This window comes from Procambarus clarkii, chromosome 66 (assembly GCF_040958095.1).
Source record: "Procambarus clarkii isolate CNS0578487 chromosome 66, FALCON_Pclarkii_2.0, whole genome shotgun sequence".
Taxonomy (NCBI): Eukaryota; Metazoa; Arthropoda; class Malacostraca; order Decapoda; family Cambaridae; genus Procambarus; species Procambarus clarkii.
The window spans coordinates 19,623,331-19,638,084 of NC_091215.1; the positions used below are offsets into that span (position 1 = coordinate 19,623,331).

Below are 14,754 nucleotides of genomic sequence, written 5' to 3' on the forward strand. Positions count from 1 at the left end.
ATCTTTCGAGCAGGTCCTTAATCTTACCGATAATTTTAAGTAGGTAATTTTTAGCAAAATTGAAAAATGTTAACAGGTACACTGCAAAAAAATTTGATAAAATTTATATGTTCAGGCAGAACATATAAACATTCAGCAGAATTTGTTACATGCATAGTATTGGTGAGATTTGGGGGATATTCAGTTGACAATTTCCAGGTTCAAATCCCAGGCAGGACAGAAATGGTTGGGCAAATTTCCAACCACTAAATGCCAGGTCAGAAGTTGGACCTTGGGAAACCATGATATGACCCCTAACATATATTGTACATGTATATATATATACACTGGCTCCCTGTACCTCGAGACAATGACTTACTGTATTTGTAAATATATTTTGCCATATAAGAAAATGATTTATTCAGAATCCATTCATATATGTGATTCAATTTGTCGTTACAGATAAAAGATGCTTGGCGTCCTAGACTTCAGAATGTCCAGAAAACAATGATTTCTTTTCGTGGACAGACAACCACACCTAATGCAAATAGGCGAGGGACTGACTTCAGTATGGCAATGTCAGAAAGTTCTAGAAAAACTTCCGTTACATCACTTCCCAGGAAATGCTCAGTGGCTTCCAGTGTCTTCCATTCCACTTCCAATAAGACCAAAAGGGCAACAGCATTAAGTGATACTTCTGAAACCTCCAGGAAATCTGCTGGCATAGCTTCATGCAGAAAGGTCTCTATTACCTCTAACCTTGAAACTATACCAATGACAAGTATGATGGAATAGCACTGCTACCTCAATCTTAAATCATCATCTTCTTTTCAGATAAATGTATGACTAACAGCATTTTTTCATCCAACAATACCTTGTGTTCGTGCAATGTTAATTAGAAACTAAAATACTTGTACAGAGAGCCACGTGCTTTTTGAACACCTTTTTTTACAAAAATACCTGTTTTCCGATTTGGGTTTGCTTGAATAAAAAGTTTGAATAACTGGCGGGGCAGTTATTTGAATAAAAATGGGCAATAAAGACGGAATTTGTTTGCCAGTGACCATACATACAGTGCCACTTGAGCAGTGTTTATACACTAATGGATGGCTCAGAAACTTAAAACCCTGCCATGGCATTAGGTGCATTAGAATACATGGTGAAAGGCAGTCTGCTGAGGTTACCTCATTACCATTAATCTCCACTTCAGTCAACCCAACACTTATCAACATCCACCTTTTCTATCTAAATAACAGTAGCCAACTATAATCTTCAAGTTAACAAGTGGATCTGAACTCACATTGGTGAGTACAAACAAAACACTGTTGAATTTCTGCAAAAAAAATTTTGTCAATTTTTTCCCCTAGCTTTTCAGGATGATGAACCACTTATCCGAACACAACAGGTTATTTGTTCAATCTCAGTCCTGAGGGGATCGGAAAGCACATGGCTGCCTGTATTGGACTGGAATAATTCCTTATTTTTTATTTTTATTTATTAAAAGATGTAATAACCAGTATCCATGACTTTGTAGTGTAGACAACCTTGCATTCCCTGAGTTATAGGGGTTGTTGTTAAAATGAGCCGGGGCTTCATGTTCGCAGTGTGCAAAATTAGTCTTGGATCCGAGGCCCACACTTGCTTACGCCTCACAAATCAATAACAGATCAACTCAAATAACTCAAATAACAAAACAAATCAATAACATCTTGCTATGGGGAATGTTCAAGAAATAAATGGTGAACAGAAAAAACTGGAAATGGTGTCAGTTTTTAAAGAAGGAAAGTTTTATGTACTAGGTTTATATGAGACAAAAAGTAAATAAGATTGAGGAATAGAATGGAGTAAATGTCATAAAAATCGGAACGAAAGAAGAGGGAGGGAATTATCAAAGGAAAGCGCCAAGCCATTACAACTATATAGCACTAGGAAGGGGGTCAGGATAAGGATTTGGGATGGTACAGGGAAAAGGAATGGTGCCCAACCACTTGGACGGTTGGGGATTGAACGCCAACTTGCATGAAGCGAGACCATCGCTCTACCGTTCAGCCCAAGTATTTCTGGAAGGTGTGGATAGTGGCTCATTGTAGCTACCCACACTGAGACAACTCAACGCATTTGAGTCACATCAGCCCTAGGAGTCCTTAATTGCCTATCTGATGCCAGAGGCCAAAACCTGGCCCCCACTTCCTTATAGAGGCACAGGGAGCAGGGAATTCTTACAATCACCCCTCACTAAATAAACCCACAGAAAGTAAGCAAAGGTAAATAGACACCTGCAAGTTTCAGAGAGAAAAAAGAAAAATGAAAAGGCAAAAGATTCTGCAAACGATCCACCCAGTAGCTAGAGCAAATTCAGCTAGTCGGTTACAGCCAGCCACTGCCAGCCACTGCCAGCCACTGGAGCTGGTCGGCCGAGAGGACAGTACACTGGACTTGTGATCCTGTGGTCCCGGGTTCGATCCCGGGTGCCGGCGAGAAACAATAGCCAGAGTTTCTTTCACCCTATGCCCCTGTTACCTAGCAGTAAAATAGGTACCTGGGTGTTAGCCAGCTGTCACGGGCTGCTTCCTGGGGGTGGAGGCCTGGTCAAGGACCGGGCAGCGGGGACACTAAAGCCCCGAAATCATCTCAAGATAACTGCCAGGTGGTAGCACCATTGGGAGCTGCTGGCTTCCCATATTAACAGTAATCAGGCCTTAGCCTGATGTCCAGATGTTTGGACTTTTTTTTTTGAGTTGCTAGCCTTTCAGGTCCCAACTATTTCCTAGATAAGTGTTGGCCATTTTTGTATTTTGTTCTGTGGGGACCCATTTGTTTGTGTGTTGTTTAAAGATTTAGCGTTAGCTTCATATGCATGTATTTATAAGCCTCACTTATATGGACATCGGAAACTGTTCACTTAAACTGCATGAGCTTTGGGCAGCCATTCTCTAAGCACTCATCTAGTGTAGCAAGTATATTATGTCAGTAATACTTGCTCCATATTCTCATTAGCTTATGTGCAGTTACAGTAATAAAATGGGCTGTTAATTCTATTTAGTCCACAAATTACAATTAACACCTGTTCCCAAGTGTTCAGTTAATACCTCTTCCCAAACCTGCTAGAGGACGGTCAGGTGAGGTGTAGGACTGGTAATACTGTATAAGCAGTCGATAGCAAATCATCATCCCAAGTTACAGTCCACTACGGGCTCACCATAGCCCGTGCTACTTGGAACTTTTTGTTCCCAGCAGCTGAATCTATAACAACAACAACAACAACAACAAATCATCATCAGTCAAACTCCAAGAGTGGTTCAGTACAGACGTTTGAATGATATCGCAATCTTTAACATTCACCAACAACCATGTAACATTTGACGTGTGAGTTCCTACCCTCACAAGATGCTTCAGCCTCGACACAAGGCAGACATCCAGACTCTGACCTCATCGAGCTTCCAGGCTCTCGTCTTGCAATTGGCTCCTCGACTCCACCCGCATTCGGAGCACCACACTCTACACACTCACCTCGCATCCGAGCTCTCTACCCTCGGCCTCACTCGGCTCTCTACCCTGCTCCAGGCTTCATCTCAACTTCTAAAACACTACCAACAAACCGACTGCTGTAACCAGGACTACTAAATAAACATGAATATACTGTACAGTATAATTATGTATAATATAATAAAAGCTTTATCATTCCATAAGAAAACAAATTAGAAAATTATATAATGCCAGGAAAACTTGGCTTATTAAGCAAATTGGGGATATATGTAATATACATATATATGTCGTACCTAGTAGCCAGAACGCACTTCTCAGCCTACTATGCAAGGCCCGATTTGCCTAATAAGCCAAGTTTTCATGAATTTATGTTTTTTCGACTACCTAACCTACCTAACCTAACCTAACTTTTTCGGGTTCCTAACCGAACCTAACCTATAAAGATAGGTTAGGTTAGGTTAGGTAGGGCTGGTTAGGTTCGGTCATACATCTACGTTAATTTTAACTCCAATAAAAAAAAATTGACCTCATACATAATGAAATGGGTAGCTTTATCATTTCATAAGAAAAAAATTAGAGAAATTATATTAATTCAGGAAAACTTGGCTTATTAGGCAAATCGGGCCTTGCATAGTAGGCATAGAAGTGCGTTCTGGCTACTAGGTACGACATATATATATATATATATATATATATATATATATATATATATATATATATATATATATATATATATTACTAGGTACGACATATATATATATATATATATATATATATATATATATATATAATATGACATATATATATATATATATATATATAATATGTTGTACCTAGAAGCCATAATGCACTGTTTAGCCTACTATGCAAGGCATGATTTGCCTAATAAGCCAAGTTTTCCTTTAGTTATATACTGCATTTAAAAACAAAATTGTCTTGAAATGGTAAAGCTTTCCATTACATAATGAGTAATTTTTTTTATATTTTAGTTAATTAAAACTAACGTAAAAATATGACCAAACCTACCTAACCTAACTGAACCTAACCTATCTTAACCTAACCTAAACCAACATAATTAAGTCAGCAATTCATTCAAGGTATGATATAATTTTATATATATAAAATATATATATATATATATATATATATATATATATATGTCGTACCTAATAGCTAGAACGCACTTCTCAGCCTACTATTCAAGGCCCGATTTGCCTAATAAGCCAAGTTTTCATGAATTAATGTTTTTTCGTCTACCTAACCTACCTAACCTAACCTAACCTAGCTTTTTTTGGCTACCTAACCTAACCTTACCTATAAATATAGGTTAGGTTAGGTTAGGTAGGGTTGGTTTGGTTCGGTCATATATCTATGTCAATTTTAACTCCAATAAAAAAATTGACCTCATACATAGAGAAAAGGGTTGCTTTATCATTTCATAAGAAAAAAATTATAGTAAATATATTAATTCAGGAAAACTTGGCTTATTAGGCAAATCGGGCCTTGAATAGTAGGCTGAGAAGTGAGTTCTGGCTACTAGGTACGACATATATATATATATACAGTATATATATATATATATATATATATATATATATATATATATATATATATATATATGATACAATAAGAGGAAACTAAACTAAACCATAACAGTAAGCCGTGTTGTATACTATCCTACTGTTTCAGAGAAAAAGACATTGCTTATTTTTGACCTTAGAATTATTATATGCCTGCCTTACAAATGATTTTAAGTAATGCCCTGTTTGGGCTACTGTAATAAGAAACACATGAATTTTATTTCTAATTAGGGTACATTATACTCTTGCAGAGTGGTAGACCCTGAGGTGATCAGCGGCCAGTTTACCTCCGCCTTCCTTGGGTTATTAATTTGAATGGCAGAATGTTGTATTCAAGAAATTATCTGTTTTGAATCATAAAATAATCAGTCCAGTCTCATAATGTGACAAGCAAATAGTGTGTGCTATTTCTGTACTACAATATATGAATCTATCCCAACCCATCTAACCCATCGAAACTGATTCTCGTTAGTTCAGAAACACGTACTATTCCAATGTTTGTATACTTCATACCAGCATTCATAATCTTTGCTTGGTTCCCTAGCATACAAATATAATGCATCAAGTGTGAGGATGAGTCGAGATGATAATGTAGCACAGACTTCTCTCAAAAGTGAGATAAAGATGACTGATTCTATTTCCAAAACCATTACCTATTTTCACTTGCTAGGAAAAGCAGGTTTGATAAATTCAATAGAAGAAAATCCTGGGTTCTGAACCCAACTAAATTAATTCTGGAGTACATTCATACATGAGGGTGTTTTTAATTTTTCAACTTGTATTATATGTGTATATAACTTTTTCCTTCTCAAAAACAAAACAAAAATCTTACTGTAAATATAGAGTATACAAGGGCTGAAGAGATTTGCTATATGCATACTGTGTTCTGTATCACCATTACTATTGTATATTTCAAGATATATTAGCCACTCTACTGTTTCATGTTATTGACTAGCTAATTCAGTAACAATGGTATGGTTTAAATTCCCGAAGTTACATGGTTTCCCATTCATCTGTCTACCTGAAGAAGAAATGAAAACTGAGTGAACAGTGTCTGCTGCCTGCACCAGGAATAAAATTTAAACAGGTAGATCAGCAGCGTAACTAATTATTTACCTACTGGGATACAGCTCATGCCACTACATAAAGTACAATTATAATCTATATTATTTCTGGTTATGTATTAATAGCTGCTATCATTCTCTTTGCTAAATACTATATTATTATGCAGGTATGTGCTATTTTTGTCTCGAGTGTACATGTATTTATTTCTGCAGTATATTGTTGTAAGATGATTTTGTGTTGTATGCAAATGGTACATACATGATAGCCAAGATGCATAATAATATTTAAAGTATTTACTATAGTTCTGCATTTAGCAGGGATATTTGAGCTTCTCATTGCAGGTTTAGTGCTTAGGTTGAACTACACCATGCATCATATCAAGATAGTGAACATATCATTATTTACCTTACTTTCTATTATTTCTTGTTAGTGAATGAGTTACTGAGAGATACATGCATACATATTGTACACTAAAAAAATATTTTGTTTATAATTTGTTATTCATAATACAATACTGGCACCTCTATAGAAAATAGTTTTCCTCTGGGTTAATGCACTTTTATCTTTGAAAAAAATACAAAAAATACCGTTCATAGTTACAGTACTTCCAAATTGTCTTCACTCTATACAGTAATATAATGTGCACTATTTCAAGCCTGAAAATAATGCTAAATCTGATGCTTTATACTTTATTACTATAATTCAAACGTTCTAATTACTGTACTCCCAAATCAAAATTAAATTTTGGAAATGTACTAGTATTGTAGCTAGAGATAATTATTGGACTTCATACATATGATGAATGAATCGAGTGTTAGCATTGTGACCAGCCATATGATAAGTTTGGTGACATTTGGAGTTTTGTGTCTGTAAGCTTATTGTTATTTCTTAGTTTTTGTATAGTATTTTTGACTTACAACTGTAGTGTTTTAATTTGTTTGTTATACAGAATTATTATATGACAATGACAATTGACAGAAATATTTATACAGCTGTAATGCTTTTATCAAGACTAAATATGGATAAAATCCAAGATATTTATATGTAGCTATTTTCATGGTATTAAACACATTAAATAAATAATTGAAACGGTTGTTTGATTTAAACCAATACTGTATTATCATATGCATTTTTTCTTAAAAAAATTATATTGGGTATAAAGAATTGAGATTACAAAAATAAGGATGATTTATGTGAGCTGTATGTATGTATATGAAATTCCACAAGACAGTACAGTATATTGATACAAGGCAGTTCAGAACATTGTTAGCGATAGCCTGCTGGGGATGCCAAATTGAAATATTTATTACTGCTTGATAGTAATAAACTTACTAAACACTTGAATTACATGACTAGTATTGGGAGATTAAAAATAACAAGCTTCATAAAGGACCATAGAGCTGTTTGGTATCCCAAGCAATTGTTGAATCTGTACATGACTCGTGTCTAGTGCTGGTATTAGAGTACCCTGTATACAGAAACAGTCTGAAAAGTCTTAATTTTTTTTTTTTTAATTAAATCAACTTGAGTCAGACTCTGGGTCTGGCTGTTGGTGTGCAAATCTGTTTAAATGTATGACATATAAATTGCTTTTAAAAATCAAATCAAAATCAAATGTTTATTCAGGTAAAAGTACGTACATACAAGATGAGTTACAAACAATGTTGGATTTATAGATAGAGCTTGTACATACAATACAGTTTACAGTATATATTTCATCATATTCACAGTACTGTATTGTTTGCAAATTCAATTACAGTATTTACATTAGTATAATGGTACATAGCCTTCCTGGCTTGATGCCTTCTTTGATAATTACTTATTTACACTAAGTATAAACAACAACAAATTCCTATTATAAAAACAGTAGACAGTAATGTACTTTAATAAATTAACCAGTGCTATACTCACAAGATATTTTTTAAAGATTCTCTCATCTAAACATCTCTCACTTATGGTATCTGCACCTGGGGATCTACAATCCAAAATTATCTTTGACCACTCATCATCAATCAGCAATCAGAGCTATTACAAACTCCATTCCCAGATAGCTCTCAGATCCCTTACTGAAATCCTTGAATATGTTACGTATCAAGTCACTGCATATCCTCACAAGTGTGCTCTATATGTAAAAAAACTCTGTACTGCAATTCTAATCCTAACCTTCAGCATTTCCTTGAAGGCTGTAACAGAACCCATAAGAAACAAGTACTGTATCTGTTTGATATCCCAAGAGTGCAACTTAACCAAAGCAAAAAATTCTCTGCAAATCAAGGGTCCTAAACTATGGAATGACCTTCCAAAATGAGATTAAAAACTGTTCTTCTCTTGTCTAATTTAACAAAAAAGAAACCAAAGCCTTATTAACTTTATGTAACAAATGTTCCCAACCTTTTCTCATCCTACATGTCAACCTGTGTTTTGCTGTTGTTGTGAACATTACTTATTAATTACCTTATTTGTAATTAAAATAATTACCTTATTTTGCATTACTTATTAATATTTGCTGTTACTAAATGTAACAGCATTTTTTTTTTGCATTTTAAAAAAAAAAAAAAAAATTATAGCAAATTTGGCCAAATTATAGGGAAAAATAATCCTATATTTTTATATAGGATTATATAAATCTTGTGCCATACCTAGAAGATAGAAGCAAAAGAGGCGATATGATCACCAAGTACCAAATAATAATAACAGGAATTGAAAAAATTGATAGGGAAGAATTCCTGAGACCTGGAACTTCAAGAACAAGAGGTCATAGATTTAAACTAACTTAACGAAGCTGCTGAAGAAATATAAGAAAATTCACTTTCGCAAACAGAGTGGTAGAGGGATGGAACAAGTTAGGTGAGGTGGTGGTGGAGGCCAAAACTGTCAGTAATTTCAAAGCGTTATATGACAAAGAGTACTGGGAAGACGGGACACCACGAGCGTAGCTCTCATCCTGTAACTACATTTAGATAATTGCACTAAGGTAATTACCTAGTTTACAATTGCTGTATTTTGACTTCACTTAGCTTGCCTGTTTAACAGTTTTATTTGCTTGATAACTGGTTTTAATACTTTGATATATTATTTATTTTTATCAAAACAATACATATTTATTACGAATTACTGGCATACAGAAAATTTGCAACCCGGAAAATTTACATTCTGCGCGACTAACTTTTGGAGAGGAAGACAGGTTATATAGTAGAGAAAACTTGATTTATCTACGGGTTACGCAATATTACAAGTGCCCCGTCGTCATCTTAGACTGAAGGAGTGCAACACAGCCATCATGATCGAGATAAACCCCTTAGTGAGATAATGATCACTCCTATAAGTGTCCAGGAAGCTCCCTGATGAGCCAGCCCTTGCTGGAGACGGGGCGAGTGGTGGCGACGGCCGGATCAGCTGTGAGACAATAACAACAATATGGTGGCGGATGCCCTTCCTTCCTTCACTCTCCACCACACCTCCAGACAACGGCCCTCCACAACCAGGTATTACATCTGCGAGGTTTCTCCATTCGTCAAGTCAGCAGCAGATGCTGGTGGAGGTGGTGAGAGTGTGGTGTATGTGGTGTGTCAGTGACGGTGTGGTGGTCGCGGCCCTCACTCCTGCAGACGACGGCCGGCCGTCACCGCTGCTTCACTACCCATCTTATATCATCTTTGTAGGCTGATTATGCACGTGTCATGTGACAGGGAAGCCCTGCAACGCCTATTTAATTGTGAATACATTTGATAACGAGATCAAATCGCGATTTCTAAGGTTTCTAACACAGTCTTGCTGTGTTAAGTTGCAGCCCGCTCGTGTTTGTAGACAGAATTTAGTAACTTTTTGAACATGCCAGGATTCTCATGCAATTAGGGACTACATAGTTGTGTCTGCATAGATGTACATAGTTATGCGTCTACATAGATTTATGTCTAGCTTTGTGTCTACATAAATTTTGTCAAAAACAAGCCATGCCCAACCAAGCTCTCCCTCTCGAGAAGTTTTATATGAAACCTGTTACCACAAAAACAATACGATCCTATAATCGGTGCAATAGGGTAGCTCCCACCAAAAGAAATAAGGTCCTGGTTTATATAAAGCAGGACAGAGATGTTTGGGCGGAGTTTCCATTTAACTGATGCTTCTGTTCACCTAGCTGTAAATAGTTAGTCATCTGTTATAAATTGTATCCTGGCAAAGGTCAGTAGTTGGCCTAGGGGGACCCTGATTAGTCCAAACTAGCTTCCTGTCCCTGACTGTTGGAAGTCACTAGTAAATTAAGAATAATCACTTAGATAATCACATGCGCATGAACTTGCAGTGCTTTTCAAATTGTTTTGATTCGAATATAATTTAGAAATGATTAACTCTAATATTACAAAAATGACTACATAATAATCCAAAATGATATCATAATTAAAATCTTAGTCAAATAAAACCCAAGTTAACCAGCCACCCACTGAATGAAATGTACAGGTTCCATGATAGACAAGTACAAACACATTTTAGTAAATGTTGTAATGCACAGGCATTACTTCAGGTCAAAATCCAGATGGAAAAAAAATCCTCAGGAACAATCAGGAGGAGGGCCACCAGCTTCCTGTTAAAAATAGAGGCACTAAATAGTTGGTGGCCCTCGAGTAAATGCCATTCCTGAAGTCATATACTGTATATGTGAAGTCATACATATGTTTCTGCCACCTATACAATATAGGTATTGGGTTAATAATAAAATAAACCTATAAATGTGAAATTTTTATGCCGCTCTTATTACTGTAAAATTTATATTAAATCATGCATATATGGTCATGTTACTCAGTGGTCAGTGTAGTTTACTTCCAACTAAATACACATGTATTTGATTCCCAGACAGAGAGAGAGGTTTTGGCACATTTTCCTGCACATGATGTCTCTCTGCACTTAGCAGTAAATAGGAACCTAGAGATTAGGCAACTATTGTGGGTTGCATCCAGAGAAAGTCAGTCACCATTGGCTTTGGCCAATGTTGTATAGCTGATTTACCCGATTTACCTAAGGGCCACTAACCCTAGTGGCCTTGATGGTGACATGAAGCTGGCAGCTTGTCAGAGGTCCCCCCTCCCATTTGCCTTGATGATCTTTTCCAGGTAGGTTTTTAAACTTAACACAGTTTTGGCATTTACAGTTTCAGCGGGAAGGCTGTTCTATGGGTTCATAACCCTGTGGGTGAAAACGCATCTCCTGTTCTCAGTCCTACATTGTGGCTTGTTGAGCCTGAAACCGTTGCTCCTTGTTTGTGTTACATCTGACCTTTGATGAAATTGTCCAGATCAACATCCTCTAACTTGTTTATTATTTTAAAAGTTTCATTGAGATCTGCCCTGTCATGCCTGGTTTGCAGTGTTATTAGGCCTGTGGCCCTCAACCAGGGATTCCATTGCCCGGTGTTGCATCTTCTCTTGAGCAGCTATGTCCTTCTGAAAATGGGGTCTCCATGCTTGGATACAGTAATCCAAATGGGGGTGCACCAGAGATTTATATAGTTGAATCATTACCTTCTTTTTCCCAGGGTCAAAAGTACACTTGATTATTCCATGGGTTTGATTAGTTTTTCTGACTGCTGCTCCTACCTGTTGTGCAACTTTTATTGAGTGGTGAATTTTGACTCCATGGTCCATTTCTTCATCAATCTTGATTCAACTGTTGTATAGTTGCTTCTGCAATTGACTGTTCTATCACTGTAACTATAATGTACAGTATTCAGTTTTTTGTCAAACAGAACACAAAGAGTAACAGATAACCAAAAGAAATAGTCCAAGTCCAGTTAAAATCTCTGTACCTCAGAGTACAGTCCTTGCACCACTACTTTAACTTATTCTCATATCAGATATAGACAAAAATACAAGTCACAGCTTTGTATCATTCTTTGCAGATGAACCAAAGATCAGCATGAAAATTACTTCTGTTGATGACATTGAAAAACTACAAGCAGATATTAATAAAGTTTTCAACTGGGCAGCAGAAAATAGAATGATGCTTAACAGTGATAAATTCCTGGTATTCAGGTACGGTAAAAATGAGGACCTTGAACAATATACAGGATACAAACACAGACAATCTGCCCATTGTAGAAAAGCAGTATGTAAAGGATCTGGGAATAATGATGTCTGATGACCTAACATTTAGGGAGCACAACCAAGCAAATATAGCATCAGCCAGGAAAAATGATGGATGGATTACGAGAACCTTCAAATCCATGGATCCCATCACAATGTTTGTACTATTGATACAAAGAACATATATGGCATACATACCTTACCTTGAGGTGCTTCTGGGGCTTAGCGTCCCCGCGGCCCGGTCGTCGACCAGGCCTCCTGGTTGCCGGACTGATCAACCAGGCTGTTGGACACGGCTGCTCGCAGCCTGACGTATGAGTCACAGCCTGATTGATCAGGTATCCTTTGGAGGTGCTTATCCAGTTCTCTCTTGAACACTGTGAGGGGTCGGCCAGTTATGCCCCTTATGTGTAGTGGAAGCGTGTTGAACAGTCTCGGACCTCTGATGTTGATAGAGTTCTTTCTCAGAGTACCAGTTGTACCTCTGTTTTTCAATGGGGGCCTGCGCTCAAGGGAGTACAGTTTTAGGCTCTTTAGTCGGTCCCAATAGTTTAGATGTTTTACTGAGTGGATTCTAGCAGAAAAGGATCTCTGCATGCTCTCCAGGTCAGCAATTTCTCCAGCTTTGAAAGGTGCTGTCATTGTGCAGCAGTACTCCACTCTAGAGAGCACAAGCGTTTTGAAAAGTATCATCATCGGTATAGCATCTCTAGTGTGAAAAGTTCTTGTTATCCAACCTGTCATTTTTCTTGCAGTTGTGACAGCTACTTTATTGTGTTCTTTAACCCCTTAACTGCGTTGCCTCCAAATGTGACACCCCCGCAGTGCGCAGGAAATAAATTCTCTGGAAAAAATTCTTTTTTCTTTTTAAAGTGTCAAAAACCCTTCCCTCAGTATGGGTATGTAAAAAAAAAGTCGAAATTGTACTTACTTTGGCTGCTATGGGGTCCGGAAGTTGGGGCGTGACGTCATCATTCCCCGTGCGCCCGTGCCGTAAGCTCTGGGGGGCGGTGGGGCGCTCGGGGCGGGGCGCGCAAGTTGCCGCGAATATATTTTCGTTAATTTTTTGCGCACCTTTCCAAATACATTTTCATTGTTTTTACGTGCCAATCCAATGTATAATGAACACGTACACTATAATATCGCAGTACAACATCCGTACTGTCCGTAGACACTGTGTTACGTGCATGAAACTTGTGTACACATATGCAGCACATATTTACTATGTACCATGCTAATTTGTGTATATATACAATCTATTTACATACTATACACTGTCACACACTATATACATTCACCATCAACACATTCAGAACACCGCGTAGCAGCTGCTTCGTATGGGGCAATAGCAGCTGCCCCGTATGGGCCAATAGCAGCTGCCCCGTATGGGCCAATAGCAGCTGCCCCGTATGGGCCAATAACAGCTGCCTCGTATGGGCCAATAGCAGCTGCCTCGTATGGACCAATATCAGCTGCCTCGTATTGGCCAATATCAGCTGCCCCGTATGGGCCAATAGAAGCTGCCCCGTATGGGCCAACAGCAGCTGCCCCGTATGGGCCAATAGCAGCTGCCCCGTATGGGCCAATAGCAGCTGCCCCGTATGGGCCAATAGCAGCTGCCCCGTATGGGCCAATAGCAGCTGCCTCGTATGGGCCAATAGGAGCATTTGGCCATGAACACATTCAGAACACCTCGAGTGAGAGCAGCCAGTCTCCCTCACTCCAACATCTTACTCGCCAACATTGCTCATCCCACCATATTGTTATAGTTCTTATTACACATGTTCTATATACCTATCTACATGTTTTATTTACCAGAACTATGCAAGTAAGCCGGTATTGTGTCCAAACAGTACAGTGGCCACAATACACTGCATGAAAAATCACACAGCAGACGACGCTACGATTACGTCACCTCCCTCACCAAAATAGCTCCTCTCAACATTCTCCTGTTGCTGTTCTTACACTATATACACACACTATATATACCCATGTACATATGTGTTGCCCATAGCGAACCACTAAGCTAGTATAGTGAGCAAAACAAGAGTGGCAGCCACACACACGATGAGGTTACCTCAATTCTCGCCCTCCCTCCCTCATCAAAATTCCTCCTTCCACAATACTACGCACAACGCTAATTATAACCACAATCCTGCTATTATCACAATCCTGGTCACTAATTCCTGTAAATGAATAATTGACCACACATATATTTTGAAAAGGAACCTAAGAAATCATTTGAAGATTCCTAGATGAACGAAATAATGCTGTGGTGCTGTGGCTAGCGCTGTGAACATCGTGAACAGCATTGAATCACTGATATTTGAACATTGTACCCAGTCATTATCACACTCAGGCTCTAATATAACACTATCATAGCTAAATAATACAAGTTATATATATATTTTGACATTATTAGGCGATGCTGTGGTCACATGCTGAACAGCAGTGCTGTGCGCTCATGCTGCGAGCGCCAGCCTTGGTTGCTCACACACTACTGAGGCTCCCACACCCGGGAATGTGGACCACGATTTTTTTTTAAGATGGCGTCTGTTTACAAGAGC

General features: G+C 37.9%; 2 protein-coding genes across 14 annotated transcripts in view; both read left to right on the top strand.

Annotated features, from left to right (window-relative positions):
• LOC123769144 (probable G-protein coupled receptor Mth-like 3) overlaps positions 1 to 7,199 on the top strand; it is a 139,665-nt gene extending 132,466 nt beyond the window's left edge. For 6 of the 9 annotated variants that reach the window (XR_011223841.1, XM_069309838.1, XM_045760100.2 and 3 more), the window contains one exon: positions 442 to 2,284. Coding sequence is in view for 7 of the 9 variants with exons in the window: in XM_069309838.1 (XP_069165939.1) it covers positions 442 to 774 (333 nt within the window). In the remaining 2 variants the exon portion in view is untranslated. Of the gene's footprint in view, positions 1 to 441; positions 2,285 to 5,296 lie in introns of those variants that run through there. The other 3 variants (XR_011223842.1, XM_069309840.1, XM_045760103.2) reach the window with 1 other exon arrangement.
• Positions 7,200 to 9,268: 2,069 nt separating this feature from the next.
• LOC123769145 (dual specificity protein phosphatase 14) overlaps positions 9,269 to 14,754 on the top strand; it is a 59,722-nt gene continuing 54,236 nt past the window's right edge. For 2 of the 5 annotated variants that reach the window (XM_045760107.2, XM_045760106.2), the window contains exon 1: positions 9,269 to 9,595. Coding sequence is in view for 2 of the 5 variants with exons in the window: in XM_045760106.2 (XP_045616062.1) it covers positions 9,528 to 9,595 (68 nt within the window). In the remaining 3 variants the exon portion in view is untranslated. Of the gene's footprint in view, positions 9,596 to 9,684; positions 9,867 to 12,005; positions 12,137 to 14,754 lie in introns of those variants that run through there. The other 3 variants (XM_045760108.2, XM_069309845.1, XM_069309844.1) reach the window with 3 other exon arrangements.